This window comes from Drosophila simulans, chromosome 3R (assembly GCF_016746395.2).
Source record: "Drosophila simulans strain w501 chromosome 3R, Prin_Dsim_3.1, whole genome shotgun sequence".
NCBI lineage: Eukaryota > Metazoa > Arthropoda > Insecta > Diptera > Drosophilidae > Drosophila > Drosophila simulans.
Window position 1 is genome coordinate 6,605,946 of NC_052523.2, and position 26,748 is coordinate 6,632,693.

General features: G+C 40.5%; 3 protein-coding genes and 1 long non-coding RNA gene across 13 annotated transcripts; 2 read left to right on the top strand and 2 right to left on the bottom strand.

Moving 5' to 3' along the window:
- The first annotated feature begins 119 nt into the window (after positions 1–119).
- On the top strand, positions 120–9,572 carry LOC6727436 (anoctamin-1). 5 transcript variants are annotated; one of them, XM_016176401.3, is made up of 15 exons: positions 120–800; positions 3,502–3,889; positions 3,946–4,014; positions 4,165–4,263; positions 4,488–4,648; positions 4,719–4,887; positions 4,947–5,067; positions 5,127–5,238; positions 5,301–5,859; positions 5,914–6,117; positions 6,177–6,638; positions 6,701–6,876; positions 6,939–7,044; positions 8,594–8,732; positions 8,792–9,572. In XM_016176401.3, exons 1-15 carry the CDS (start codon positions 463–465, stop codon positions 9,013–9,015), a joined length of 3,327 nt encoding a protein of 1,108 aa, XP_016034002.1. In that variant the 5' UTR covers positions 120–462; the 3' UTR covers positions 9,016–9,572. The 5 variants fall into 5 exon arrangements, with proteins under 5 accessions (XP_016034002.1, XP_016034000.1, XP_002102817.2 ...); XM_016176399.3 differs by having other exon boundaries at positions 121–800; positions 4,165–4,236; XM_016176402.3 differs by lacking the exon at positions 120–800 and adding an exon at positions 1,683–1,819.
- LOC27208462 lies at positions 6,722–14,593 on the bottom strand. 2 transcript variants are annotated; one of them, XM_044923459.1, is made up of 4 exons: positions 14,443–14,593; positions 7,550–7,671; positions 7,327–7,483; positions 6,722–7,266 (listed from the first exon to the last, which is right to left on the bottom strand). In XM_044923459.1, exons 2-4 carry the CDS (start codon positions 7,628–7,630, stop codon positions 7,151–7,153), a joined length of 354 nt encoding a protein of 117 aa, XP_044779394.1. In that variant the 5' UTR covers positions 7,631–7,671; positions 14,443–14,593; the 3' UTR covers positions 6,722–7,150. The 2 variants fall into 2 exon arrangements, with proteins under 2 accessions (XP_044779394.1, XP_016034007.1); XM_016184021.3 differs by lacking the exon at positions 14,443–14,593 and adding an exon at positions 7,727–8,128.
- On the top strand, positions 10,288–26,623 carry LOC6727437 (organic cation transporter protein). 5 transcript variants are annotated; one of them, XM_016176406.3, is made up of 7 exons: positions 10,288–10,587; positions 23,420–23,707; positions 23,769–23,996; positions 24,059–24,317; positions 24,475–24,892; positions 24,948–25,454; positions 25,831–26,623. In XM_016176406.3, the coding sequence occupies exons 2-7, from the start codon at positions 23,609–23,611 to the stop codon at positions 26,075–26,077; spliced, it is 1,758 nt and encodes a 585-aa protein (XP_016034009.1). In that variant the 5' UTR covers positions 10,288–10,587; positions 23,420–23,608; the 3' UTR covers positions 26,078–26,623. The 5 variants fall into 5 exon arrangements, with proteins under 5 accessions (XP_016034009.1, XP_016034008.1, XP_039151700.1 ...); XM_016176405.3 differs by lacking the exon at positions 10,288–10,587 and adding an exon at positions 15,125–15,342; XM_039295766.2 differs by lacking the exon at positions 10,288–10,587 and adding an exon at positions 15,130–15,240.
- On the bottom strand, positions 15,673–17,917 carry LOC120285067. The gene is made up of 2 exons (XR_005544329.2): positions 16,076–17,917; positions 15,673–16,009 (listed from the first exon to the last, which is right to left on the bottom strand). It is a non-coding gene; the product is annotated as an uncharacterized LOC120285067 (long non-coding RNA).
- Positions 26,624–26,748: the final 125 nt, after the last annotated feature.

Below are 26,748 nucleotides of genomic sequence, written 5' to 3' on the forward strand. Positions count from 1 at the left end.
TAACATAAATATAATATATTTCTCAGTTTCACATATAAATGGGTATTCATCGAATCTCTTGAGTTCTTATCAAGCTTAACCACTCTTAAACTGCCCGCCTAATTATCGATATGTTATCGGGAACCTACTGGCACTTGCCCATCACCTTAGCTCTTCGTTAGTTTGTTACAGAACATTGGCAGAAACGGTTTTTCGCTCTGTTGTCGCTCGCAAAATCAGTGGAAATTAATTCATTCATAATTATTAAATAATAGCAGCAGTGTAAAGTGCAATAGTGGGGTGTGATATTAGTAGTAGTAGTTCAATGAGCGGCAAAGATGAAAGTTGATTGCTGAATTTCTGGCCAAAAACGCACACAGATGCAGATGCCTTGTGAAAGCACCGCAGAAGAGGAAGAGCGGAAGAGAAGAGAGAGCGCGATTTAGCGAAACTGGCTAAATTTAAGAATTTCTCAGAAACAAGATGCTAAATTTAGGCAGCGCCAAAGTTGGCGCTCTGGAGGAGGCCACCTCGCCACCCCCCTTCTCCAAGGACGAGAGCTATCAGCTGTTGGAGCGGAGTCCCCATTCCCCCGCTATATCACCCACCACCACTGTCCCGTTGGAGCCCCCCTTCACCACCCCCCTCGCTCCATTCGACATGGAGCTGATGAAGCGCCACAATCTTCACGAGCGTCTAACGGGAAAGGAGAGCTTCTGGCGCGGGCGCGACAGTTCGCAGAGATTCCTGGACCAGGAGCAACTATCAGCATCGCGTGAATCACTCGGTGCCGCCGACAAGAGAGCCCGGTTTGCAGAAAGGTTAGTAAGCCCACTTTTACCAGCATTCGAAGAGAGCGTGAATCGAGCGGGAATCCCCATTCCAAATTCAGACCTTAGTGGGCCGAGGAAGTGACCATTAAAGTTAATTGCAGCCGACTGCTTTTGTTGTCAGTTTTCTGTAATTGAGTTTTCACTTGTGCGGAATACAGGGTGTCTAGAAAATGATTACTAATAAAACCATATATTTAAATAATGAATCCCTTATTTTATAACTATTATTAATTTATTATCAAATTATTATTTTCATAGATATTTAAATAAGCTTAACATCATAAAAATGGAAAATAGCACCCTGTATATCTTATCTCTCATTGAGGTAGAACATAAACATTAGCTGAAAAAGTACATTTGCCCAAACACATAAAGTGCGATTCTTTGTCCGTATATATACTCCAAATATTTGGTTTGATTGTTCACATCTGTCTTAAATCTGCTGAGCAATTATTTCAGTTGCTTAGTGACTCACGATTGTTAGGTGAGTCCCCACAGACCATTTAATATTCAATAGCAACTATTATTGTTGCAATCAAGCTAATTTGATTTCTCATTCAGTACTTGGCATCGTTCCAATTTCTTATCATGCGCAGCGGAAATAGACTTTCCCAGCGGGAAATGGTAAATAAACGCTTTGCTCTCGTTTAAGTAGACAAAAAGATACCCATTATCTTTTATTTACGCTTAAACTCGCATTTGTATGTGTGTGTGTAATGCACTTGACATCCGAATGATCAGTTGGAAAAACATGTGCTCAAAGCTCTCTCGAGAGTAAAACAGCTGACTGGTGGGATGTATATAACGGTGCAGCAGGTTGCTCCGTGGGGAAGCGGGGCCACCGGCAAAAAACCCAGCTGGTTTGCCTCTCATTTCTCAGTTTGTTGTCTTCGCTGCTGCGCGTTGGTCGTCGTCTCTCAGTTCGCTCCCAACAAATTCGTCGGTTGCCATGGCCAACATTTGTAGACTTTAATTCAGTGTTTATTAATTATCCGCTCGAAGAAGAGGTGAACATTTCCATCATAAGTTTTTCCGCGATAATTGTGATTAGATTCTGTAAGCTTTGTAATCCAAGACAAACCGATCACCTTTCAGGGAAACGGGTTTTTCTGCCATAATTCCGTGTGTATTGTAGCATTAATCATCGTTTCGGGCGAAAAGCAAAAGACAATATTTTCTTTATGTGTGTCGCGTATCTCGCATCGTTTTTTTGAACACCTCAAGTATTGCGATCTTGTGGGATGAATAAGCCTTCGATGTACATATGTATATAATGCCTATATGAACGGTGGCATTTTAGCAGGAACGTCTAAATTATATAAGTGATTTTTGCAGCCACTGCAAAAATATATCAGAAAACAAACGCCACACATGTTTCATAAATTAATGTCTCTCTCACTCTCTTGGCCTTGATTAAACCAAATGCCGAAAATTTAAAACGTGTGGGCCTACAAAGCAAACAGCCATTATATGTAAATTTTAATTATGTTTTTCATGAAAGAAGCTGAAGATAATTTCGAGTTGTGCGAAGGCCAAAGAAGTGTAAAAATGCTTAATGAACCAAGAGCTCAGACAATAATAATAATACAAAAAAGAACGAAGCAACAAAAGAGGGGAATAACAAGATTTACGATTAGAATAGGTTTAGTTAACGTTTCCCTTTCTAAAATTTAAGTTCCAATATTATTATTATTATTATATACTGGCTTATCTCGCTTGCCTTTATTATTTTTGCATTATCTATTTAATAGGCATACATATGCATATTGAAAGCGTAATGCTACTGATAACAAAATGCACCTCATAAGTTCAAATCCAGACAGTATGCTTGATTGCTTATCAGTTGAATAAATTATTCTTTTCACTCTTTTACTCATTTGCTATATACACTTTTAATGAAACCCGGCAAAGATTGCTCACCCCCATTGCACTGTGAAGCCTTAAGTACTCTATATCGATTAAAGGCTGTGAATCATTAGATATTTCTCATCCAGAAATCGCATCACATGAAGCTGCTTTTTAGCAAACAAATACCAAATGTTTGTATGTAATGAGAGAAGTGTTTGTTAAAGTTTATAGCACATTTTCAACTTAACACTAGCAACTGCTGTGAGTTCCGAGGAAATTGAACTGAAGATAACCCGAGCATATGCTGAGATTTCTTAGTTTCTACATTTAATTACTTGGATTAACGGAGCAAACGTTAACTGAGGTCATCTTGTGCGTTTCCTTCCCGTCGCAAAGAGGTCTCATTTAATGTCGCAGGTCGTTAAATTCCCGTGGCTTTGGCTCTCCCAGGGGTTGACCTAAATATGTTATTGGTGTTTTGATGGGACGTGCGTCCCATTAGGACCTTTCCGCACGACAGGCGTCGCCAGCCGGGAATTTAACGTGTTTTGGTCCCGTTTACTCGCTTCAAATTGTATATCATTGGGTTTCCCAGTTAGCCGTGACTTGCAATTATTTCATATTATTATGAAAATAATCACTAGCTACTATTACAACTGTATAAATGTTAAAAATGTTTACAGAATAAGTGTAGTTACTTTACATTACATTTAAGCCCACTATAAAGTAGCTTTCCTATACTTTAATCCCACTTAAGTGAGTCTGGATTACGTTTCAGCCAAAAGTTTATCTACCTAGCTAAATACGATAATTAACCTTATCTGTCACTGTCCGTATATAGCAACGCCCCCACGCTCCAACTGCCACAATCTGCCGAGCCCAGGGCCAATGGCAAAAGGCCCACTGGGGACAGGACCAACCCATCGAATCCAGCCGCTCCCCTTCTGCCAATGACTGATCCGGATTTTGTGAAGGGCAATGCAGGCGGCGTCTACGATGATCGCGAGTGCAGTTGCCCCAGGGAGTTCTATCAGCGTGGCGAGATTAACACCTCGCTGTTCTTTGAGGACTGCATCCGGTCCATTGACTTCGTCCTGGCCTACAGGATCAATGCGCACGAGCCCACGGAGCTGGAGAACACGGAAAAGCGTCGTGTTTTCGAGGCGAATCTCATTAGTCAGGGGCTGGAGGTCGAGGCCAGTCAGAAGGACCAGATCTGGTTTGTTAAGGTGAGTTTGCAGTGCTCAATCAACTTGTATAATGTTCTCATATATATTGATTTTAGATCCACGCTCCTTTGGAGGTCCTGCGACGGTATGCGGAAATTCTTAAGCTGCGCATGCCCATGAAGGAGGTAAGTTAACATACTTTTTAATGCCAAGCTAAAGTCAAAATTATAGCATTCTTTTAGGCCTTTTTTAAAAATTAAAAGTTCCGGAAAATGTAATTTATTTATTTATGATTTAATTTTAATTTAAATCATTTTATATTTTGTATGTTTTAGTCGTTATGCAATTTGCGCATATCTGAAAGATCGAATCGCCTACGAAATGCGGCCCATTATCTGACCAATAAGGTTGGCCAAAGCGTTGAAGTTGAACCAGTTAAATATTTTATTATTAATCCCCTAAAAATAATCTTAAATTATCATATTTCGTTTAGCTTCCGCTGTGAGTTGTTTAAAATCAAACTAAAATACCCAGCCTAACCTTGATAGATTTTGTATAAAGAAAATGTAACTTAGAACAAGCCAGTTTGAATGTTAATACTTAATTATTACAATTAGTTTCTAAATACTATTTAAACTTGAATTTTCAATGCCTTTAGATTCCAGGAATGTCCGTGGTCAATCGATCGACCAAAAGCGTGTTTTCTAGTCTTAAACATGTTTTCCAATTCTTTCTGCGTAACATTTATGTGGACGAGGAAATTTTTCCAAAGCGAGCTCATCGATTCACCGCCATTTACAGTCGCGATAAGGAATATCTGTGAGTCAAACTAAATTTCTATGACAATTATCGTGCCTATTTATTTATTAATTTTCTTATTTCCCGGCAGCTTTGACATCCGACAGGATTGTTTCTTTACCACCGCCGTCCGTTCCCGCATCGTAGAGTTCATCCTAGATCGCCAGCGATTTCCTGCCAAGAATCAACATGACATGGCCTTCGGTATTGAGCGACTGATTGCCGAGGGTGTCTACTCTGCTGCCTATCCACTCCACGATGTAATAGATTATGATAATAGATAGCTAAATTGTTTAACTAAACCATGTATTAATCACAGGGTGAAATAACCGAAACGGGAACCATGAGAGCCCTGCTGTACAAACATTGGGCCTCTGTGCCCAAATGGTATCGCTATCAGCCCTTGGATGACATCAAGGAATACTTTGGTGTCAAAATTGGTGAGATCATATAAGAGAAAATTAAATATTGTTTATTAATGTATAATTATCCATTTTAGGCTTGTACTTCGCCTGGCTGGGCTACTACACCTACATGTTGCTGCTGGCCTCAATAGTGGGTGTCATTTGTTTCCTATATTCATGGTTCTCCCTTAAAAACTATGTGCCTGTGTAAGTTTAAATTTAAATAATGCTCCATAGAATGGAATCTAATTAAATGATTTTATCTGCAGGAAAGATATTTGCCAGAGCGGTAATACAAACATAACCATGTGTCCCCTTTGTGATTGGTGCAACTTTTGGGACCTGAAAGAGACCTGCAACTATGCCAAAGTCACGTACCTCATTGACAATCCCAGCACCGTGTTCTTCGCCGTCTTTATGTCCTTTTGGGCCACCCTGTTCCTGGAGCTGTGGAAGCGGTACTCTGCCGAAATAACGCATCGCTGGGATCTCACGGGATTCGATGTGCATGAAGAGCATCCGAGGCCGCAGTACCTGGCGCGTTTGGAGCACATACCGCCGACGAGAGTGGATTATGTGACCAACATAAAAGAGCCAACGGTTCCTTTTTGGCGCATGAAACTACCCGCCACTGTGTTCAGCTTTTCAGTGGTACTGCTCCTCATTGCACTGGCCTTTGTGGCCCTGCTGGCTGTGGTTGTATACCGAATGTCTATGCTGGCGGCTCTTAAAGTGGGTTCTAGTCCCATGACCACCTCTAGCGCTATTGTCCTGGCCACAGCATCAGCAGCCTTTGTGAATCTGTGCCTGCTCTATATACTTAATTATGTAAGCAAATGGTTTCGTTTAATGAAATGCCACTAATACTACGCTTCCTTTTAGATGTACAATCATTTGGCCGAGTACCTGACAGAGCTGGAAATGTGGCGCACTCAAACTCAGTTCGATGACTCGCTGACCCTTAAAATTTATTTGCTGCAGTTTGTTAACTACTACGCCTCCATTTTTTACATAGCTTTCTTTAAGGGAAAATTCGTGGGCCATCCGGGGGAGTATAACAAGCTTTTTGACTATCGCCAGGAGGAGGTGAGTCTTTTCATTTTCTATCTACTTATAGTTAAATGAATAACCTGTTTAATTTGCAGTGCTCGTCGGGTGGCTGTTTAACGGAGCTGTGCATCCAGTTAGCCATTATAATGGTTGGCAAGCAGGCATTCAACACAATTCTTGAAGTGTATCTTCCCATGTTCTGGCGAAAGGTTTTGGCCATTCAGGTCGGCCTGTCGCGACTTTTCAACAACACCCCGAATCCAGACAAGACGAAGGACGAACGCTGGATGCGGGATTTCAAGCTACTGGATTGGGGTGCCCGAGGTCTGTTTCCCGAGTATTTGGAGATGGTCTTGCAGTACGGCTTCGTAACCATATTTGTGGCCGCTTTTCCGCTGGCGCCATTCTTTGCCCTGCTAAATAATATTCTAGAAATGCGACTGGATGCAAAGAAACTATTGACCCACCACAAGCGTCCAGTATCACAGCGAGTTCGAGATATAGGAGTGTGGTATCGCATCTTGGACTGCATAGGCAAGCTCAGCGTGATCACAAATGTAGGTAGAATTCTTAGAAGTAAAAGCATCAACATTTTTAAAACTTTTTACCACATATTTAGGGATTCATCATTGCCTTTACCTCTGACATGATTCCGCGTTTGGTGTACCGGCATTACGTGAACAAGAACGGCACTCTGGATGGTTACCTGAACTTTACGCTATCAGAGTTCAAAGTCATTGATTCACCCACGTTGTACAGCTTAGCTGGCGATCTCTCTAACATAACAACATGCAGGTGAGTGAAATATATGGAATAGTTTCATCAAATTCGTTACTCATTAGCTAACTTCTTTTCAGATACACGGACTTTCGACTTCCACCATCGTCTCCAGAAAAATACACATTGAGCAGCATGTTCTACATAATTCTGGCCTGCAGATTGGGTTTTGTGGTCGTCTTTGAAGTGAGTGATACTTAGGAAAAGATTTATTTCTATTATTTTTCAAACATTTATATTTGTCGGTTTCAAAACGTAAATTTCTTGAAAATAGTTTATCTTCTAAGTATGTTCAGGCATTAAATGTGTGTGGAGGGCTTTGGGGAATGACTTCAAGATTCTCACTGGGCTCAGACTTTAGCTTGCGATAAAGAGCATAGATACCATACGAAACTAACGCGTTCAGCACTGAAATATATATTGAAATATAAACAATTATGTAACTTAAGTATTAAAGGAGTAGCTCACCTATAAATACGCCAAAGATTAGGCTTCTCGCTATTCGACGATCCACTGCGGCATCAACTTCATCAATTCGCAGCTCCAGGCTCACAAAAATGCCCGTTTCAACAACCATTGATAGACATGAGTTTATCAACCAGGGAGCAATACATACGAGACGTTTCTTTAAATAGTTTGTTATATTTTTTATTAAATAAGTAATTTGTTTGGGATATTTAAAATATATTACCTGCTTTATGCCGTCGATAAGAATACAGGCCACCATTAGGTTTATCATTGCCTTAACCCAAATTATAAACGTTGCTGTCATATAGAAAACCTGCGAGAACTCGCGCACCCACAGATAGTTCACTGTAAGAATTTGTATTTAGAAAACAATTATATTTGGTCATTTTCTTTATGGTACCCAATGTGGAAAAGAAGGTTCCAATGGGAGTCAAAGCTTCCACTTCGGCATCCTGTTCCCATTTTTCTATATCCATGAAATCGAGGTATAGATAGAAGCTCGAAGGACCCAGTATGCTCACTGCTAATAGCAAGTCTCCACAGGCTATGCAGAGGCCCACCGACGAAAGGCTTAGGAATTCAAAGTACTTCATCTTGAAAAAGCTTAATTAACTTTGTACAATATTTCGACCGATTTTAGTTTTGTATTCTTCAGCTTGTTTGGTTTCAATTAGATTTAATCATATCCTTTTGTAATCCTTTTGTGTAGTTATTTATTTCTTTTATACAATTTGTATTTCTATATCCTTTTTTAAAATTTTGGTATTGTATTTTATTTTCCTTAAACGCGTCCGCTTGGCTCGAGGTACTCACAGCTACTAACTAAAGTTTTTGGCTCTAAGTAGAACTAGGGCCAATTATCCATTTAGTTTTCCTTTGGTTCTTTATATTTACCATTCATTCTTTCCCGGCTTTCTGTTTTTCTTATGCTGCTAGAATCCAAAGTCCATCGAGTCAAGTATGTTGCATGTGTTGCATGTTTGTTGAGCGGTGTGCTGCTGTGCCGGTTTTGGTTTCTAAGGGGTTTCTTTTTCGACTAGAACTCGACGATATCGTCCCCAATACACATTATATTAGGGTTGAGGCTAGCACCTGTCTAAGCTGCATTTAGCCAATTCCGTTTACTTGCCTGGAAAGTTGTCATTTGGTAGGCTTCATTTGACCCCAAATTCGCCAGCAACATCGCAGACTAAATATTGTAATTCAGGGGCGGGTGATGATGAAATATTTTGCATAAATTAGTTGATGGTTTGCTTTTTGTTTTCAGAACTTTGTGGCACTGGTGATGATTTTGGTGCGTTGGTGCATTCCGGACATGAGCGTGGAACTGCGTGACCAAATCCGACGCGAGGTGTATGTGACCAATGAAATTATCATCGATCAGGAGGCCCACCGGGCTCGTTTTGGTATGTGATTAAATCTTAACTTATTAATTTTTATTAACTTTAATTACCTTTCGTTTCAGAGCGTGCCAAGCGCTGCAGTTCGGTGCTCCAGACGCCAGTTGACCAGGACATGGATGCTGCCTCCATTCAAGAGCCCAATGCCAAGTTCATAAACATTGAAAAGCTCCTTACTGAAAATCTCACCCAGATCGAAATGGATGCTATTATACACGGCGAAAATCCAATCACAGGAATTTCCGGTGCCGATTGCTTAGACGAAGTGCACAAAAAACTCAGTGACTAAGTTAAAAATCATTCAAAGTGATTATTTGTGTTACGGATGTTCCTTTCAGTCACTTAATTAGGCCTATGACTTATTAGTTATGACACTTTTATTATTATTTAGTTATCTTTAGCAATTTGTTTGCTAACTGGTTACAAGCTTTACTCATGCTTTATTTTATTGTAAGAGCCCAGTAATTGTTATATAGATAATTCAATTTTATGATCTGTTAATTGAAAATGATTTATTATGTGGCTCAAATTTATATTTATGCAGCCCAAGTGAGTGCCAATCTGTAAACGAGCACAACTCATATACTTTTATAATTAATTGCATATTACGAAATGTAAAAAGTAATCTCTCACTCGTGTAAAAAAACTCAGGCTCTCAAATGACGCGTACATGAACATTTATTTTAGATAGCATAACATATATACATGTATTTATTGCATACACTAAACCGTATGTATGTATATTGATGTTGATATATACTGGAATCTCTATTTAATGTTGATTATATCAATAAACAAATAGTCAAATATTGGGGTGAATAAATTGATTCTAAATGGAGTTTTAAATCATTTGTGTAATGTTCAAGACTTAAATATTTTGTATGTTTTTATTTTCCATTATGGGGTTAGTTTATTTAAATGTTTCATACATTTTTCTCACATATTAGGATATGTGATTTAGTACAATTAATCATTGAATTTTTGATTGATTTAATATAAATAATTAAAGTATTTATTTTGATATACTTGGTGTAACTTAAATTAAGTTTTTTCCCTTTATGTTAGTATAATATACTAGTAGTTCTGAATGTCTATATGCCCTAGTCACACATTGTAGCGCGCCATCAGCCATCCCTGGTCGGCCAGAACGACCCCCCTCTTCGCCTCCTGGCGGTGGGGTGAGGGATGGATTTAGGAAGGGGACGAGGAGGGATGGTTCCAAGTGGCGCAACAAGCATGCATTTGGGCCAAGCACATTCGGCGCCACAGCAGGCGACTTCCCCAAGATACAGATACACGAGCACGATTATTTGAGTGTCTGAATATCTTGGGTATCTGGGGGCATCTCTCTCGCTCTCGCTGTGGCGCTCGCTCTCCACCTCGCTCTTCCGCGCCCTGGGTGCGCATGAGTCGCGACAACGGTGACGTCACTCGTGAAAAGCGTGCGCGCTCTCAGCTGATTTGTACCGCCAGCTACGCGCACATGGCGCTACGGCGGTATAGTGAAAACACAACTCGCACACATTTTCATTCGCTTGCCTCGTTTTCCGCAGTGCAGAGCAGAGGCTGAGCGAGCGGTGGACTCCTGCTTTCCGTTGGGCTAGGGCTACTTGGGTTCAGTTTACGTCGCGGATTGGCAGGATAAACATCATAGGACGCTGAACGCAGGACGCAGGACGAGATGCCGGGCTCGATGAAATTGGCCCCTGGCAGTGCATTCGCTTATTGCCCCAAGGCGTTGGAGCCTTTGGCGGCGTTGCCCTGGGATATCCACTCGTAAGCAGTTGTCCTCCCACGGGTGCCCACAAACGTTGTCCTGGCAACTGGCAGTTCGTAACCAGTCCTTGCGGCGCATCTCTGGGTGAGTCAATTAGTGTCCTGGCTCTCGTTTCATTTGTCTTTGTTATTTTCATAATTAAAAAGCATTCGGCGGTATCAGCTCAGCCATTTGACCTTTTGCGGTTTGCTGCATTACCCATACGCCCCGTGGTCCCAACTTTTGCAGTGTTGAAGAAATGAGCAAAAACCGTAGTTTATGCAGTGCACTTCTACTAATTATGTTTTTGTACGAAAAGTACTCAATTTTAAAATGAACTTAAGCATGGTCTTTTGCACTATAATTGGTATTTGAATGATTAGCATTCAAATTAAATGTTAAACATTTTATATGTCAAATCTTAAGTTTGTAAGGCAACAATGTTGGCAATTATGTTTTCTTTGGGCCCGTGCAACTTCCCCTGCCCCTTCATTCCAGATATTGATTTTTAGTGCCGGCGCCGGCATATACTCGTATTTAAGCAACAAAGGTTGAGGCTTCACTGTCGCCCTGCCTTCCGCCGTCCTCCGGAGTCCAGGAACTGCAGCGCTCTTTGTGCTTTTTGCCGGAGGAAGGACTTCGCCAGGAGCTGTGTTCTTTGTGCTGACAGACAGTTAAGTCCCACTAACAGGCAACGATTTATATCAGTGCAAGGAACACAACGAAACTTTGCTCCTTTCACGGCGAAAGGTTCCTTGAACTTCAACAGAAACGCGAATCGCATGAAGGAGGGGAACTTTCGCAAAAACTTTTGCAGCTCTCATGCTAATGAGATTGATAATTTTATTGATTTAATAATTCCGACTAAGTGAATCACTCTTTGTTATCCCATTCCCCGCTGATTATTATTTCATTTCCGCCGCCGTGTAATGACATCGATCGCTTATGCTTGGCCATTTTAATTATTTAAACCCACGACGGATTTGCTTAGTCGCCAGCTGACAAAGTCCCGTCTGCTTGTAATTACCCTTGAGGAATATCATGACCAATATTCCACCCAGTCGCCCCAACCTGCTCCCGCTACCCATGTGCTAACATGGACCCCCCGATGTCCCCAAGTTGGCGCTAAATAATGCACAGAGAGTGCAAAGTGTTCCTAGTTCGGTCTGTTTGCTCCGCGCGGAAGACGCGCCGACATGACATTGAATAATGATGTTGTGAGCCGGCGTTATTAATGCTTTCTCAGGCGTGAATGTGCAATTTTTGAGTAACATGGGACCATCATACCATCAGCCAGACGGACAACTCACTTAAGACGAGCACACATTTTTGTGGAGGAACAGGATATCGTCCTGTTAAATCAATGAAGTGTGCGAGAAATAACGCATACGCCATGTGTAAAAGGTCAGGGATTTTCCGAGAATTTTACACTCATATTTCACATTAGATTAGCATTTGTTAGCATACGATTTATTTATACACCGCAATGTGTTAACAATTAATAAATCATTTCAATTTCACCTTTCAATTTCACTTTTCTTCATTAAAACCGCTTTCAACTGAATATTTAGAACTAATTGCGCAAATTGCGAATACGCTGTGTATGAAAACGAACATTTCCGGTGCTAAACGATAACATAAAAATAGCAATTTTAATTTGGATTTTTTTCTATTTCCTGCAACATTGTATGTTTTCTTAACTAATAAATAGCAAAGACATCAATTTGCAGCGCCATAAGAAACCATAAGTAATTGTTCGCCTATCAAAATACAGAAGCCGCGAATGAAAAACAACAAGTCAATAATGAACGCAATTTCCTTTCAACTTTCAGCATAATGGCAGCAAATCAAAGAACCGCTGAGTCACAGAATTTTCGGCCTTTGTTGCATTTCCCAGGCTTTTCGCCCATGAAAATTCATATGAGTATATATCACTATGGCGCACGCGATTTGCGTGCTTATAAATTAAGGCAATGTCTGTCTATGTATTTTCCGATGTCCTTGAGCCGCTCTATAAATAGAGCTGACCCCCCGCGAAGTCCCTCGAAGACATCCCATGTCGAGTTCCGAGTTCCCAGTTCCTAGTTCCATTTACACGCCAGGAGACCCTCCTCAATCGCTTTTCCCCGAGTGCCGGCCAATTGATTGGCACAATTGTAGATTTGATGGTAATTTACCCTGCTTACGCATGGACCACGCACAATACTGATGATTTACGATTCTTTCAAATTTGCACCAAGGGTCGGTTTTGATTTGATTGCCGTGGAGAAAGCTCGGAAAGATCGGGTTTCGTTTTGGGATAAACAACCCCAACCTGCGTCATTCGACTCCTAATTAGTTTGTTTTCCCCCACACTCGCATCTGAATTAGCGATCGCATAAATCCAAGCTTATAATCAAAAAATCCAGCATGAGCATAACTAATCGCCAAATGCTGCAATAACAACCAATATAATTATATAAAAACTGGCAGTTAATTCTATTAATCCGTTCGGTTAAATTATTATAATTAAATTATCAACTATAATCGTCAGCCAATAAACAAGTTACATTTTTTTTTATAAGTAGCAATAAAAATCAATAATAATAATAATAATCCATTATTTCTAGCATTTTCGGTTATTTAAAAGATATTTTTATTTTAATCACATGTCAACCAACTTTTAGCAATCAAAACTAAATATAAACATGGCAAATATCATAGATTTGAAACAAACATTTAGCGTCTAATTTCCGGCATAAAATACAAAAGGAATATTTAACGAAATTTAATTGCTATCACAGTTGATTGCAGAATACGCTCTAATTCACATATATATGTATTTTATTATTTTCTAAGTGAATATTTGATTGATGATGGGTTGAGGCAAAAATAACATAATATGTTATTTATATGCATGATTTTCAATTCACATTTCTGTATCAATTAAGACAGCTGTGACACGATATGGTTGAATTTATGCAAGTTGAACTGTCGCACTTGTTTAATAAACCCAAGTGTGTCAGCCATAATAATTGCATTTGCAGTTGCATTCAGAATAAGATGAATAAGATGAGTCGTTTGCTGGGCAAGGTCAGCGAAATATCGAATCTTTTCTCATTATCAGCACTTTTCACAACGCAAAGAAACCATTAACCCCTCTACAAAGTAGTACCAGCTGCTCAAATGCATCCTCAGTGCAAATTTAGAGTACTATACTAATTATAATCCCACATGTTTAGTATAGGTGGCAAACTGTGAGAGTCAACAAATGAGTAAGCAGATTCGATGGACGCTGCCAAGAATCGAAAATCCCACGAAAATAAAGAATTTGTGCTCAATGTGAAGGTCGCTGGGGAAGATGCATTCGTGCACGATTAAACAAATAAATATAAATAATAAATAAATAATATTCATTTCTGAGTACCTAGCTTATAGATTTAGTTTTTGAAATATTCATTTCTAACTTATATCAAATGTGTAGCAATATATATTTGTTTATGTATATTTTTTTAGATATACAGATAATTAATTATGCGCAACTCTAAAGCATTGTGCTTGTTGACATTTTGAGTACTTATCAGAATTTTTTCTCTTCGGCCGAGTGGCTTTGAATGCTCGCAAACAAAAAATCAGAAGGCAAACAAAAAAAAAAAAAACAAAATATAATTAAATTTGGGCATTTGTAAAGGGAATGCACGACCACTGACGTCATTGGTTTGGGGCCAGACACTCGGAAAACAAACAGAAATCAAGCGCAAATCGAACCGGTTCCGTTTGGTTAAATCGAAATTCGTATAATAAATAATTGTTAACAAAGAACTGCAATAATCAGATTCATTTCTGTTGCTCGCATGCAGTTCATGCTCTACGGATCTCTCTTTTTTGTTATTTTTACGGGTAGGATGGGGTTGTGCCAAGCGGAAAACTTTTGATTTCCATTCCGATTTTATTACTTTTTTTTATTTCTTTTGTACTTACCTGTTATCAGGTTATTGCGCTGTTACGCATTGGATAGAAACGCATTTTGAGGTGGTAACAAACCATCTGCATTTTAAAGAAAGATAAATGCGTAATTTGTTTACCTTAAGAGGGTTGATATCTTTGAAATCCAACTGCTGGAAAATTCCCTAACAGTTTAGCATCCCTATGAACCAAAATGCATAGGGGATGCACCCTGTAAAACCAGGAAGACAGCATTTAGCAGCTGAGAAGAAACAAACAGCGAGAGCGAGAGAGAGAACGTTAAAGAGCGAGAGAGCACTACAACAAAATTGAAATCTAGTTGTACCCCTTGCTCAAGAAATGACTGGGTATGATGGTTAGTTTGAAATTAGTTTGGAATACTCAAGTCCAATCAAGTTCTTAATTCCCAGAACGAATTAAGATTCCTAGAAAAATATTCACATTTATCTACTATTGAAGAGTGAGTTTAAAGACTGAGTTAAAATAGGTACCGGTTAGTATATATGAATATGAATATATGAATATAGTATATATGAACCAATACTTCAATCACACTCTTTTGAAAGGGGTAATAATGTATATAACATGTATATGCTATCTCATGGCAACGTACCTCACCCTTTCGCAGGGTATCTTACAGTCGAGTCAGCTCGGCAATCCCCGTACTTGCTTTAGTTTTTCTTTGGCAAAGTCATGGCCGATATTTCGAGTACCTGACGAGCATTGAACAGTCGCACATCGGCGCTCGCTCAGGAACGGAAACCAGAAATCAGAAAACGCATCCGCGAAATTTTCGAAGTGCAAGTGCAAACGGTGAATCGCCGTATATCTATTGGATACTATCGATTCCATTGACTAGAAACACTCCATTCCGGTTGCTCCGTAAATCCTCAATAAGATCCTCAATTCCGTGCTGTGAGTGAATCGTTGGGTGCCAAGTGCAGTCAGATGGGCTACTGTGCATGCCCATTCCCAGGCAACAATTAATTGACGGCAATTGAAGTGCAGTTGGCGATCGGGAAAGCAAAAAGCTAAGAGTTTCTCACAGGCGAGTGGAAAGTTTTGCATTCGATCTATTTATTGCCGCTCGCCAAGTCGCCAAGTGGCGGCCCATATAAATAGCAATTAACAAATTTATGCAATCGACTTCGCTCAGTTGTATGATTTCAAGCGCACATAAATATGTTTATGCGCACGTGTATGAAAACGGTGCCCCTTAAAAATAGACCGAGTGAATGCAAACAGTTTGGTTTTCTATTTATTTCCCATTTTCCCGAGTGCCGCCCCCAGCCCGCCGCCCATCGAACCGGTTTCAATTTAGCTCTTCTGGATCGCGACCAAGACACACGTTCCGTTGGCCTTGGCCAATATAATGGCTCTAGGATGACGAACTGAAGCTTTTCTGGGAATGGAGACTCAAGTGGGCGGACGCATCTGAATGCGAATGGAATTTTCTCTGCGGGAAGCACACAGTCCTTTTGATGTCCTTGTTTTCACAGCTCATATTTAGAAGGATTCGTGGGAGTTGAGCACTTGTAAATGCTGAAAGGGTAGAGCTCTGATATGCAACCGAGGTATTTGGCTTAATCAGCACACGGAAATGGTATAAATATCCATATCTTAAAGAAAGCTAAGATTATAAACACACCTTACTTACTATAAGCGCGAAATAAATTGACTCAGCCGTGATTAAAGATGCCAGACGATAAGGCAGTGCCATTTCATTATAAATATTATTCCCAGTGGAGATACAACGATTTCGTTTGTGTGTCAGGGCAGTTATCAGATACTATATTGTTTTTAAATTCCGAGCAGCAATATAAAAAACTCTTTAAATGTACAAAAGAAAGAAGTGAAGAGTATGAATAATGAACATTAAGATAAGATTATATTTAGTATCTATTTGCTTTTGAATTAGTAGAGAAAAGATTGAATTATTTCAAGACTCTTGAGATACATAGTATTTTTGAGTGTCGGTACTTCCCCTAGAAGTGGACTTCACTCCACACTTCGGAGTGCCGTTAGAGTTGAATTGCACCTGAGCTGCAACTGCAGTTTTTTTGCACTGCGCCGATGGAAGGAAATGAGAACCATTATCTCGGGCCAACCAGTTGGATCTGGTATGGAGATACATATTGGCGCGATTATCTTGATTGCATTCGTGGAAGCGGTCTCCTTAGTGCAGTGGATCGCATAACTTGTTTTGATTTTCGCGTTTGTAACTGGTTTTTATATTTAAGAAAGACCGCCCCCCGAATGACATTTGACCGATAGACACCCAATCTAAGCCACCTTGCCCATTTTTATTCGAACGTTTGCAACTCAATGATTGATGTTCGCAGTAAACTCGATTGCCTGATACATATCCATTTAATTAACTAACGATTATGCGCATGTTTCTCTTGGCATAAATTAAAGAACAAACAAATAAATTAAAGCAAAAAGTTAAGTCACGTTTTTGACTCATTTGTATCTGCTGTCCATGTGTGTGTGCGTGTTTGCTTTGTGCGAACGATAAACAGAAATATATATAGTTTGAATTTAATTTTAAACTTTTTATGCCGGAGACATCGTTGCCAAGCTCGTTTGGCTTCGCATTTGTTTTCGTTGGATTTTTTGTGTCCACTTTTTTTGTGATTTCTGATTTGGGGGTCAGAGTATTTAGTTTTGCACTATTTTTTATGTGTCTGGCGTGGAGAAAGACTCGCCCAACGTGTTTCGCGATCGAAAGTCTGTTATTCAGCCCGATCGTAAAATGTTAATGCGTAGTCTGGGTGTGGATCGGTGTGATCCGGGGGAACTGCGGATCTGGGCAACTGTTGTCTATAGCTCTATCAGCTGATTGCCATCCAAACCGTCAAAGGTAGACCTTTGTGTGGACTATGCAATCCGACTCATACCGGTTCGGAAAAGCTCCCTGTCCCCAGAAACCCTCCGATCAATTTGTTTTGCTCCGGCGCAGAGCTGCCCCCACTTGTCGATGGAATATTCCCAACATTTATGCTGGTACCGGCACCCAGCCAGCATATATCTCGTATGTGTGGATGGAGGTGCCATGACATCATTTGCATAGCCCATCTCGGGATCTCGGTTGACTTCGATCCAATTGCCCAGCATTTCTCGGTGAGTCGGCACTTTCATTCATCGATTTGTTTATGCAACAATTGATTGTTGTGTTTATGTTTGGCCAATCAATTAAATGGCTTTCTTTGGATTTTGATCGTTTGCTTTTTTTGGCGAACTTATTGCTTTTTTCTGAGTGGGTCAAAGAACTGAATTGTCCAGGTTTACTGTAATACAATGATGTATTAATGGCAAAACTATTTAAATCAAATCAATGACAGTAATAAAATCTTGTTGATAAGATAAAGTCAAGGTTTTCCTCTGACTTTGCTTCCGATTACATGCCTTGCCATCACGTTCTCAGTCTAGAATTTCATGTTTTTTCCAAGGAACGCTGTGTATCATTCGAGCTTTATCTCCAAACTATAAAAACTGGCTATATGGACTCCATACTTATATTATAGAGCACCAATTTTGGTATTTATGGAGGGCTGGATTAACGACCCTTGGTGCTTGAAGTGGCTTTTTATTTTGGGGGCAATGGTAATGGTAATTTCGTAATTTCATGGAGAAAAACTGCTGACGCCATTTGTTGAGCATACGCCGCATTGCCCCACGGCCGATTGTACGAGTCGCGAATGCGAATGCGAATGCGAATGGTATGGGAGCTGAGCCCGTGCTCATAATTGGTTACAACTGACACAAACCAGTCCGGATCGGATGGCCAACGGAAAGAGTGAGCGGAGCGCGGAGAGAGCGAGCTTTATCAGTGGGGGAGAACGCGTTCTCGATGCCAAGTCCTCTTATCAATCGGATCTCGGACCTGAGGGCTTTCCCTTACCTGCAACTTTCGGAAAAATGCTTCCGGTTTGTGGCTATAACACAAATGATGCCCTATCTGGCCTTTAAAAGTGTAGTTTATTTAAAACTAAAGGTCGTATTACTCAGAGCTGTCTAGCTCAGTAAAACTTTAATCCGATTCTGCGACGTAGTTGTGGGATATAAAGATACTCCACTCCATACAAAGAAACAGCAGATCGTTTCTTCAAATTCACTTTTATTTTTATTTCTCCCCCATTCGAGTAAATCCCATCTAGAAATCTTCCCCTAATTGTTAACCCATTAAAATACTTTGTTTATAGAGGCGTTTCTCACTGGCATGTTTGTGTCGCCAAGCACTCTAATTGATGCCAACTGTTTTTGTGTATATTCATGGAAATATAATTGTTGCTTGCCCGGCAAACAAAAGAAATTGTGTCATTAAGGCTTAATCAGCAGCAAACTATAGCAAACATTCGGATCAATTTATGGTTCTCAGAAGGGAAATTCGATATGTGGTGGCTGGTGTTTTTAAACTAAAGCTGATGAACTTGGATGGGTACACAGTAAAAAGTATTTTCTTCTTTCTTTAGTATTAAAGTGATATTTTAGCTCAAAACCAATGAAAATATACGTATTACTATCTAAACGATCATACAATTCCCTTTTGTGTAAAATGCATTCTTTGGCAGAGAGAGAGAGAGAGAGAAAGCCGGACAGAGAGGGGCAGAACTTATTTTCTTCAGTGTATAAAAAGCTATTCAACTTTAATACGGCTTAAATAGCTCAATAAAGAAGTCGGTACCCAAATTTCTTTCCGTGTGAAATGGGAAAATACGAGTGAAAGGGATAAAGTGCATTCTTTATTTGAAAAAAAAGCGAGAGCGAGAGAGCAATTGCGTGGTAGAAAGAGAGGGCTGAAGCAAGAACACTGCACTCGTTTTCAGTTGCAGCTTACAGTTGGCAGCGAAACTTTGCTGGCACGCGAAAGCATTTATAACCGACAACATGCTGTGAACTTGAAGTCAAAGCGAATCCAATTGTCACGCGAGCAGCAGCAAAAGATCGCGAGCGGGAGCCCAACAGCTGATCGCTGAGTGTGGGTGAGAGTGAGAGGGAAAGTCGCTCAGGATCCGCGGACGAACTCGGGAAATATTGCTGCGTCGCGTAAAATGCGTTAAATTGTATTCAAAACTGTCTAATTAGTAAGTTCAATCTCTGATGGCTATTATTATAAAATCAATTTTCGAAACATTTCGCAAGTGTGTGTGAACTAAATCCAAATCAACAATAGTTTATGGTACTAGGTAATATTGGGTTTTGCGTGCTAAAATAAAATCTCCAAGGAAAAACCACAAACTTTAACGGTTCAAGGATGCAACTGAAGAAAATGAACAGTGAAAACTAAAAATATACACTTTTTTATTAAGACATATAAATGCTACAAAAAACATCCTCGTGCATCTTGGATGCATTTAATAATCAAGAGTGTGTTTTAGACGATTTTAATATTTATTCATTTAAATGCAATATTGTGCTGCAAATTGTATAAGAGTATTTTTCAGAAAAGAAAGCGAACAGAATACATTTCATAAATAAACCAAAAGCCAGACACCAAAATCTTCTTTGTTTGCTTATTTATAAGCAGAATCGAAAAACCTTTAAGCGCAAATAGACTTTTAGTTAACTTCAAAGGCTAACACCTTTGCATAAGCATAATCTAGGTGTTGTTAATATTAGCCCAACAAATTAATACAGTCCCAAAAATGGTGTTCGTAATTCTCGCCGCTGATTTGTTAACGCCTCTTGATTTAATACTGGCTTTTTTCGCCTTTTTATTGTTTGTTTTTCAAGTAGGTGCCAAAGTTAGCCAAAAAGTGTAAGAGGATCTGTCGAGCAGCATATAAATGCAGCTTAGTCACATAATTCAGTGAAAATTCCCCGCTGGATGGTCTGATAACAGGGCGTATGCGCGATGAGTAATGCTGTTTATTCGGTTGCTTTGAAAAGGGCCAATCCATTGCAATGGAGCCCTGTACTTCTTTGTTTCTTTGTCAGACAGTCAGGCAGACAAAGGAAATCGCAATGAAAATGCAAATATTTGCACATTTTCCGGATCTCTTGAAAGATCACCCATCTGGCAAGTACAGTTGGCCAAGATCAAAAAGCGCAGGCCAGCACGTGTTTCCTTTTTTTTTTATTTTTTGGTAGGGGGAAAGTGCGATATTGTTTTGGCATTGGGTTTTTATTTTGGCTACGCACCTCGATTTAACGGCACCCAACTCGTTAGCACATGGAAGTCGGCTACTTGAGTGTACAACGTCTGAAATTGGGCATTATCTAATCGGGTCGATTGGTGGGCCGTATGCCTTGTACTCGCCTTACCCACTTGATTGGGTTTTAATTGCATTAGAACATTAGCCATGAGCTTTGATTTCTGATTAGTGTTGCCAACAAATTGATATTTATTTATGGCTCACTGCTCATTCACCTTTAGCTACCAATAAGCCTCAAGTGTGTAATAAATTGTCGTCTACTAATTGCCGAAGAATTTTGATTAATCACATTACGATCTTCGTCAAGTCTGACTGCATTGCTCTAAATGGTTTAAGTTAAAGTGAGTTCAAGTTGGCTTTCATTTCATATCTTGCCAGTTTATGCCAAGTATTTCATTCTTGATAAAATATTAATCCTACGTGTGCCCTCGTAAAAGCTTAAAACTGGCAACAGGCCCGTATCTGTGTGGTTATGACTCTTCTTAAAACCTGAAAATAAACAAGTATCAAAATAACGATTGTATGCAAGATATAGTGCAAAGAAAGCGACCCAAAAAGATAATCAAAACATGTTGCAACATCACCGCCAATGCTACGATTTTAATTAATAATTAGCAAAATAATCGTAATCGAGTGAATCAGCCAAGAATTTCCCCTTAAAGTGATATTTTCAGCTCTCTGAAATGGCTAAACGCAACCATTTATTTATAGGGCAAGTTAATCAAAGTTAAAAATTATACCGAGGGGGAGTTTGTTTTAGGAATTAGCAAGGCAATCCGATCACAAGGGTGGAGTATGGGGATGTAAATCAAATGAAATCGTATCGAATCCAATCAAGTATACGCCGTGTGGTCGCTCGTAAAAGCGCCCAAAAAAATAAAAATCACAAAACTCGAGCTTGGCGAGCTGGGCGATGTGTTTGTTTTTCACAGGTTTTGGATTTAATTATGACCTGTTTTCTGGTCCGCCTGTTGAGTTGAGTTCGATTTCCCGCCGCCGCCGCCGTCGCCGTTGCTGCGCGAACAGAACAGCTGTTTGCCGTTTTTAATAAACAATCGTCGGCGGCGTTTGGCAGCTCAGTTTGTGAGGAGCGTTCGGCGGATACACATCGCACCCATCGCTCTTGGCCAGCTCGTTCCAACGGGCCTAAACGGTTCCGACAAGCGCACTAACCAAGGCAGCAAAAAGGAAAAGCACTCAACGTATTTTAACAAAATTTCCTTCAAATCAAGTTGAGCGTGCGCGTTTGTTTTCGTGATAAATATTTGACTTCCCCTCTGAAAAAAAAAAAACAAAAAAAAAACGGGCTGCAAAAACATTTTCATTTTTTATTGGCCGCGTGTGCGTTTCTGTGACAGAGCCATTGAACTTTGAAATATAGAAAAGTATTTGAAAATACATCAACAAAAACATAGCTATATCCCTAAACAAATTGCTCTTGGAAATTTTGTTTGCCGTGCGTCGCAGAAAACATCTTGTTTCTACGCTGCAGAAATTGCTCAATTTATTCTTTTGTTTCGCCTTATCTGTTTTGCTGAGTGGTTCGTAAACAAAATTGTGGCCAGAGTTTTCACTTTCCACATATATTATAATTAAAGGTAAATAGCATTACAAAAAACAATAAATTCAAATTTTAAAAGTTATTTATATATATACGCTTACTTGACTTTGTAAGCCACAACTTCAGAATGTATCTAAAAAATATTTTGGTTCGGCCTTCACAAGTTTCGACACTCGATAGATCTTGTGTATAATGTGTAATTATAAGGAACCTTGAATCCGATTTAAAAAACGCACAAAAAGTGGTTCTTAGAGTGGAAAACCAAGGGAAAACCAGTTGCACTCACCCCAAATACATACAAATACATGAAGAGATCCACAAATTATTTATTTATTTCGCCAAGATGTAAATCACCAGTGCCGGATCCCCAAGCACGCTGTTGTCGAGTGTCCAACTCCAAGAGCAAAATCTATTCGGAGAAATCCAGTCAGGGTCTATATCGTCATCTGCACGTGCTCGTGCCACATTGAAAGTCGATTCTCGTACTTGACAACAGTCTCCGGGCGGAGTTATGGCCCTCGCATTAGTCAGGCCTCCAACTAGCAACTTTTTTTTTCGGGGTTTTATCTAAATGAACGCCTATATAAATATTTTGCCAGCGATAAGTCCACATGTAACTAGCCTGTGGAATCCGCTCTGGTGACCTTAATTTCGGCTCGTCCAACACGCCGAACGATGTTTGGCCAAAGTCTGATCGCAGTTATCTTCGCTCTACGAAGTGCTCAACGGTAGTCAATTGCTTATCTCGCCTGGCGGCGAATCATGTTCAATATGGTTAGCTTCGAGTGGAAATGTTGTTTTCATGATCGATTTTCTCGCCTAACTGCGCCCAACGTGCTAAGTGAATCCATTTATTTGCCTATTACGATTATTTAAAAACAATTAGAGGGAAAAGCAAACGGGATTTGATTTGATGACAGAACGTGGCTAGACAATAATAAAATTAGAGCCCTAAAATCTCGTCAGCCGGAGGTTGATAAAAAACGGGGGTTACTTAAGCAAGATTGTTGCTTATATTACGAAATTATCCCCTGACTTTGTTACAAAAAAGTAATTTGTAGCATCATTGTGAAGTTTGCTAAGTATATTTATATTGGTTGTGAACAAAAATCTACTAAAATACTTAGAAATTTTAACAATGAAATTGTTTATTTAATTTATTTGTTTTCTGTTTACTGTGATATATGGTCCAGCAAGATAATCTTATCCAAATGTATTCCTAGAAACGTTCATTGACCCAAATTAACGATCCAAACACGCTTTCTCATTTCAGACCAAGCCAAAGGAACAAATGTGACAACTAACAATAAATTGTGATACATCACATGTGAACTCCGCTGGAAATTGGGCTTGCCTCCTCCTTTCCCAAACAAGTCAGCGTTCATAGAACCAAGTCACAACCATCCACAGTACAAACACCACAGAAACTCAGCTCACTTAGCTCCAATTACACTCATACAACATGGACTTCGATCAGATCCTGGCCAAATGTGGCGACTTCAATCGCTACCAGTTCATGATACTCGCCCTCTTCGGGTTCATTAATATCATCGTATCGATGGTGAGTTCTTAATATCCACCCTATTGCCTCAGCAAATTTACTGAATTTCCTGGAATTTCAGCATTACTTTACGCAGACTGTCATTAGTTTTGTGCCAGATCACTGGTGCTATCATGACAAGCTTGTGAATATGACATATAAGGAGATCGGCGAGATCTATGCTAAGTTCGAGAATCCATCGTGCACCCGACTGGATGACATCAATGGCAGCAATGTCACCGTTAGCAGCAAAGCCTGCGAGAAATGGATATACAACTATGATTTCGGCTATAGAAGCATGAACACAGAGGTATGTCTGGTTTACGGAACAATAAAGCTGGATATTAAATCTAACGATCATATCGTATTTAGCTAAACTGGGTCTGCGATTCGGCGTACAAGGCACGTATTGGCCAGTCTCTGTTCTTTATTGGCTCCGTGGTGGGCACACTTTTCTACGGCCTGCTTTCCGATAAGATTGGCCGCGTTCCCGCACTCATCTTGTCCAACTTCTGCGGCTTTGCCGGCGACTTCTCCACCATTTTCACCAAGAGCGTGGCCACTTTCACCCTCTGCCGGTTTATTTCCGGCCTGGCAGCGGACACAAACTTCTACCTGATGTACATTATAGGTAAGTAGAAAAACAGATATGAAATGGTATTGAAAGCTGGCTCCTTTGTCATATTTCGCCTTACAATTAGAATGTATTGGCATGCATTCCTTGAGATTTTTAAGTATTGCCACTACGATTGACAGACCTTTCCATTGATTTACTTTCTCCCGAATAGTGCTCGAATATATTCGACCCAGCATGAGAACCCTGGGTCTCAACATGGCCGTGGGTCTGTTCTACTGCTTGGGCCTGGTTTTCACTCCTTGGCTGGCAGTTCTGGTGGGTCACTGGCAGATCTACCTGGCCTGCACGTCGCTGCCCATTCTGCTGGTGGTGCTGTACTACTTTGTGGTGCAGGAGAGTGCCCAGTGGCTGGTCACCAGGAATGACATCGACGGGGCCATCGTGAGGCTGAAGCGGGTGGCCAAGTTCAATGGCTGCCGGGTGAGCCAGGCGGACTTCGACGAGTTCCGGCGCCACTGCCAAATGACCCACGAAATGCTGGGTGGCGATGACAAGAAGCAGGCCACTCTGCTGGACATGTTCAGAACGCCACGCATGCGCAAGAACACACTCATTCTGTTCTTCAAGAGGTGAGTTGTAGTTAGTACTTCTTGCCAAAGATGTTAATTATTCTCTCATTCACAGCATGGTGATCACCCTGTGCTACGATGCCGTCTCCCGCAACGTGGAGGGCATGGGTATTTCCCCCTTCATCATGTTCTCGCTGAGTGCCTTGGCAGTGCTGCCCTCGAGTATCCTGCTGGTCCTGCTGCAGGATCGCATTGGTCGCAAAGGCATGGCCTCGGGATCCTTGCTGGTGGGCGGACTCTTCACCGCCGCCGCCGGCATTGCGATTGCGTATCAGCAGCACAACCACAATGCCATTCTGCTGGCCTGCCTGACCATCGCCGCCCGTTTCGGAGTGGCCATCTCATATGAGAGCGGATCTCAGTACGCCACCGAGCTGATCCCCACCTGCGTGAGGGGTCAGGGCGTGGCGGCAGTCCACGTGGCCGGATTCGCGGCCTCCTTCCTGGCGCCCTACATCCTCTGGCTGGGCACCTTCTTCAAGGCGGCGCCCTCGATCATCCTGGGTGTCCTCTTCTTCGCAGGCTCCTTTGTCTGCCTGCTGCTGCCAGAGACGCTAAACAGGTTAGTAATTACGCAGATTTGAGTATTAAACAAAAAAGAAATGCATCACCTTAAGTGAATGATAATCAGGTCTTCAAAATTGATAAATGATTGATGAATCCAAAATTTAGCTTTTCAACATTTATCATTCATCAAGATTCCATAAATCTTCACCTAATCGATGAATGGCATTCATTTGTTAATACAAAGAAATATATGTATTAGGGCCTTAAGTAAAGTGTGATAGTAATAAAGATAATTGCCCTTTGGTAATCAGTTTTTTAAGGAGAATTAAGCCACCGGTATAATTTGAATCGGAATTGTTTAAATAATTATTAAGTTCTATTATTTGGTTGATGATGTGCTTATCTAACAAATTCTTCTTGTTTTCTTGCAGGAGCCTGCCCACGACCATCGAGGAGGGCGAGGTGTTCGGAAAGGGTGAGCGAATGTTCGACTTCCCGTGCCTGCACAACAAGCACGACGACGAGGAGTCCGATTCCGAGCTGGAGAAGTACAAGCGGAAGCACTCTCTGATCGACGCCAAGCAGATGCAAATGGAGTCCTGCTCGAATGGGAAGCGCAAGCAGTCCTTGATCGACGCCGATCACGAGGAACAGGCCCTGAAGGACGCCAATCACTGAGGGGCGCCACCCCGTCCTAGTAGTTCGTAGTTTAGCTAACCAATTTCGCCTAGATCCTAAGAGCCCAGGCCGTGGGGATCCTGGCTGGGAACCAGACTAACTCGATTCGACGGCCAGTTGGTTGCCTGCAACATTTGTGCTCAGTATGCAGAAGCCTTTTCTTATATACTTATGTATAGAGTGTACCCTTATAATTTTATATATACGTATATATACCTACTCTAGTTTGTAGTCACCTTATTAGGGCTTAGATGTACATTTTACTCGGTCGAAAATTGCTGTTTTTTCCAAAATGCTGATTGTGTATAAAAATGGAATCGTATAGTTAACACTTAAGCGGCACAAAATCACTTAACTACAACCAATTGAATACTTATCGTAAGAGTTTTTCATACCTTCATGTACATAAGTGCGATACTGCTTAGGCCAGTAACTGAATGTTCTATTTTGGAGTTTGATCTTTAAGCAAATGAGAGCCATTAAGCAAACTGATAATAATTATTTAAAGTTAGAGAACCACTTATAAAATATACAAATGAAAATCAATTTATGCCGACTTTTAAGCTTTTTTCTGGCGTATTTAATTCGGAAATATACTCATGTTTGTTTCAATTATTCATTTATATTACGACATTTTGCGCTTAATGGGAGAATCGATAATGGGACTAAAA

Bases quoted from the DNA above. Each gene is read 5' to 3' on its own strand.
- LOC6727436 (XM_016176401.3), top strand. From the start codon at position 463: ATGCTAAATTTAGGCAGCGCCAAAGTTGGCGCTCTGGAGGAGGCCACC. The intron at 801-3,501 runs GTTAGTAAGCCC...GTCCGTATATAG, and splicing joins AGAGCCCGGTTTGCAGAAAG to CAACGCCCCCACGCTCCAAC. The intron at 3,890-3,945 runs GTGAGTTTGCAG...TATTGATTTTAG, and splicing joins ACCAGATCTGGTTTGTTAAG to ATCCACGCTCCTTTGGAGGT.
- LOC27208462 (XM_016184021.3), bottom strand. From the start codon at position 7,919: ATGAAGTACTTTGAATTCCTAAGCCTTTCGTCGGTGGGCCTCTGCATA. The intron at 7,672-7,726 runs GTACCATAAAGA...AAATTCTTACAG, and splicing joins AACCTTCTTTTCCACATTGG to TGAACTATCTGTGGGTGCGC. The intron at 7,267-7,326 runs GTGAGCTACTCC...TATATATTTCAG, and splicing joins AATCTTTGGCGTATTTATAG to TGCTGAACGCGTTAGTTTCG.
- LOC6727437 (XM_016176406.3), top strand. From the start codon at position 23,609: ATGGACTTCGATCAGATCCTGGCCAAATGTGGCGACTTCAATCGCTAC. The intron at 23,708-23,768 runs GTGAGTTCTTAA...CTGGAATTTCAG, and splicing joins TTAATATCATCGTATCGATG to CATTACTTTACGCAGACTGT. The intron at 24,318-24,474 runs GTAAGTAGAAAA...TCTCCCGAATAG, and splicing joins CTACCTGATGTACATTATAG to TGCTCGAATATATTCGACCC.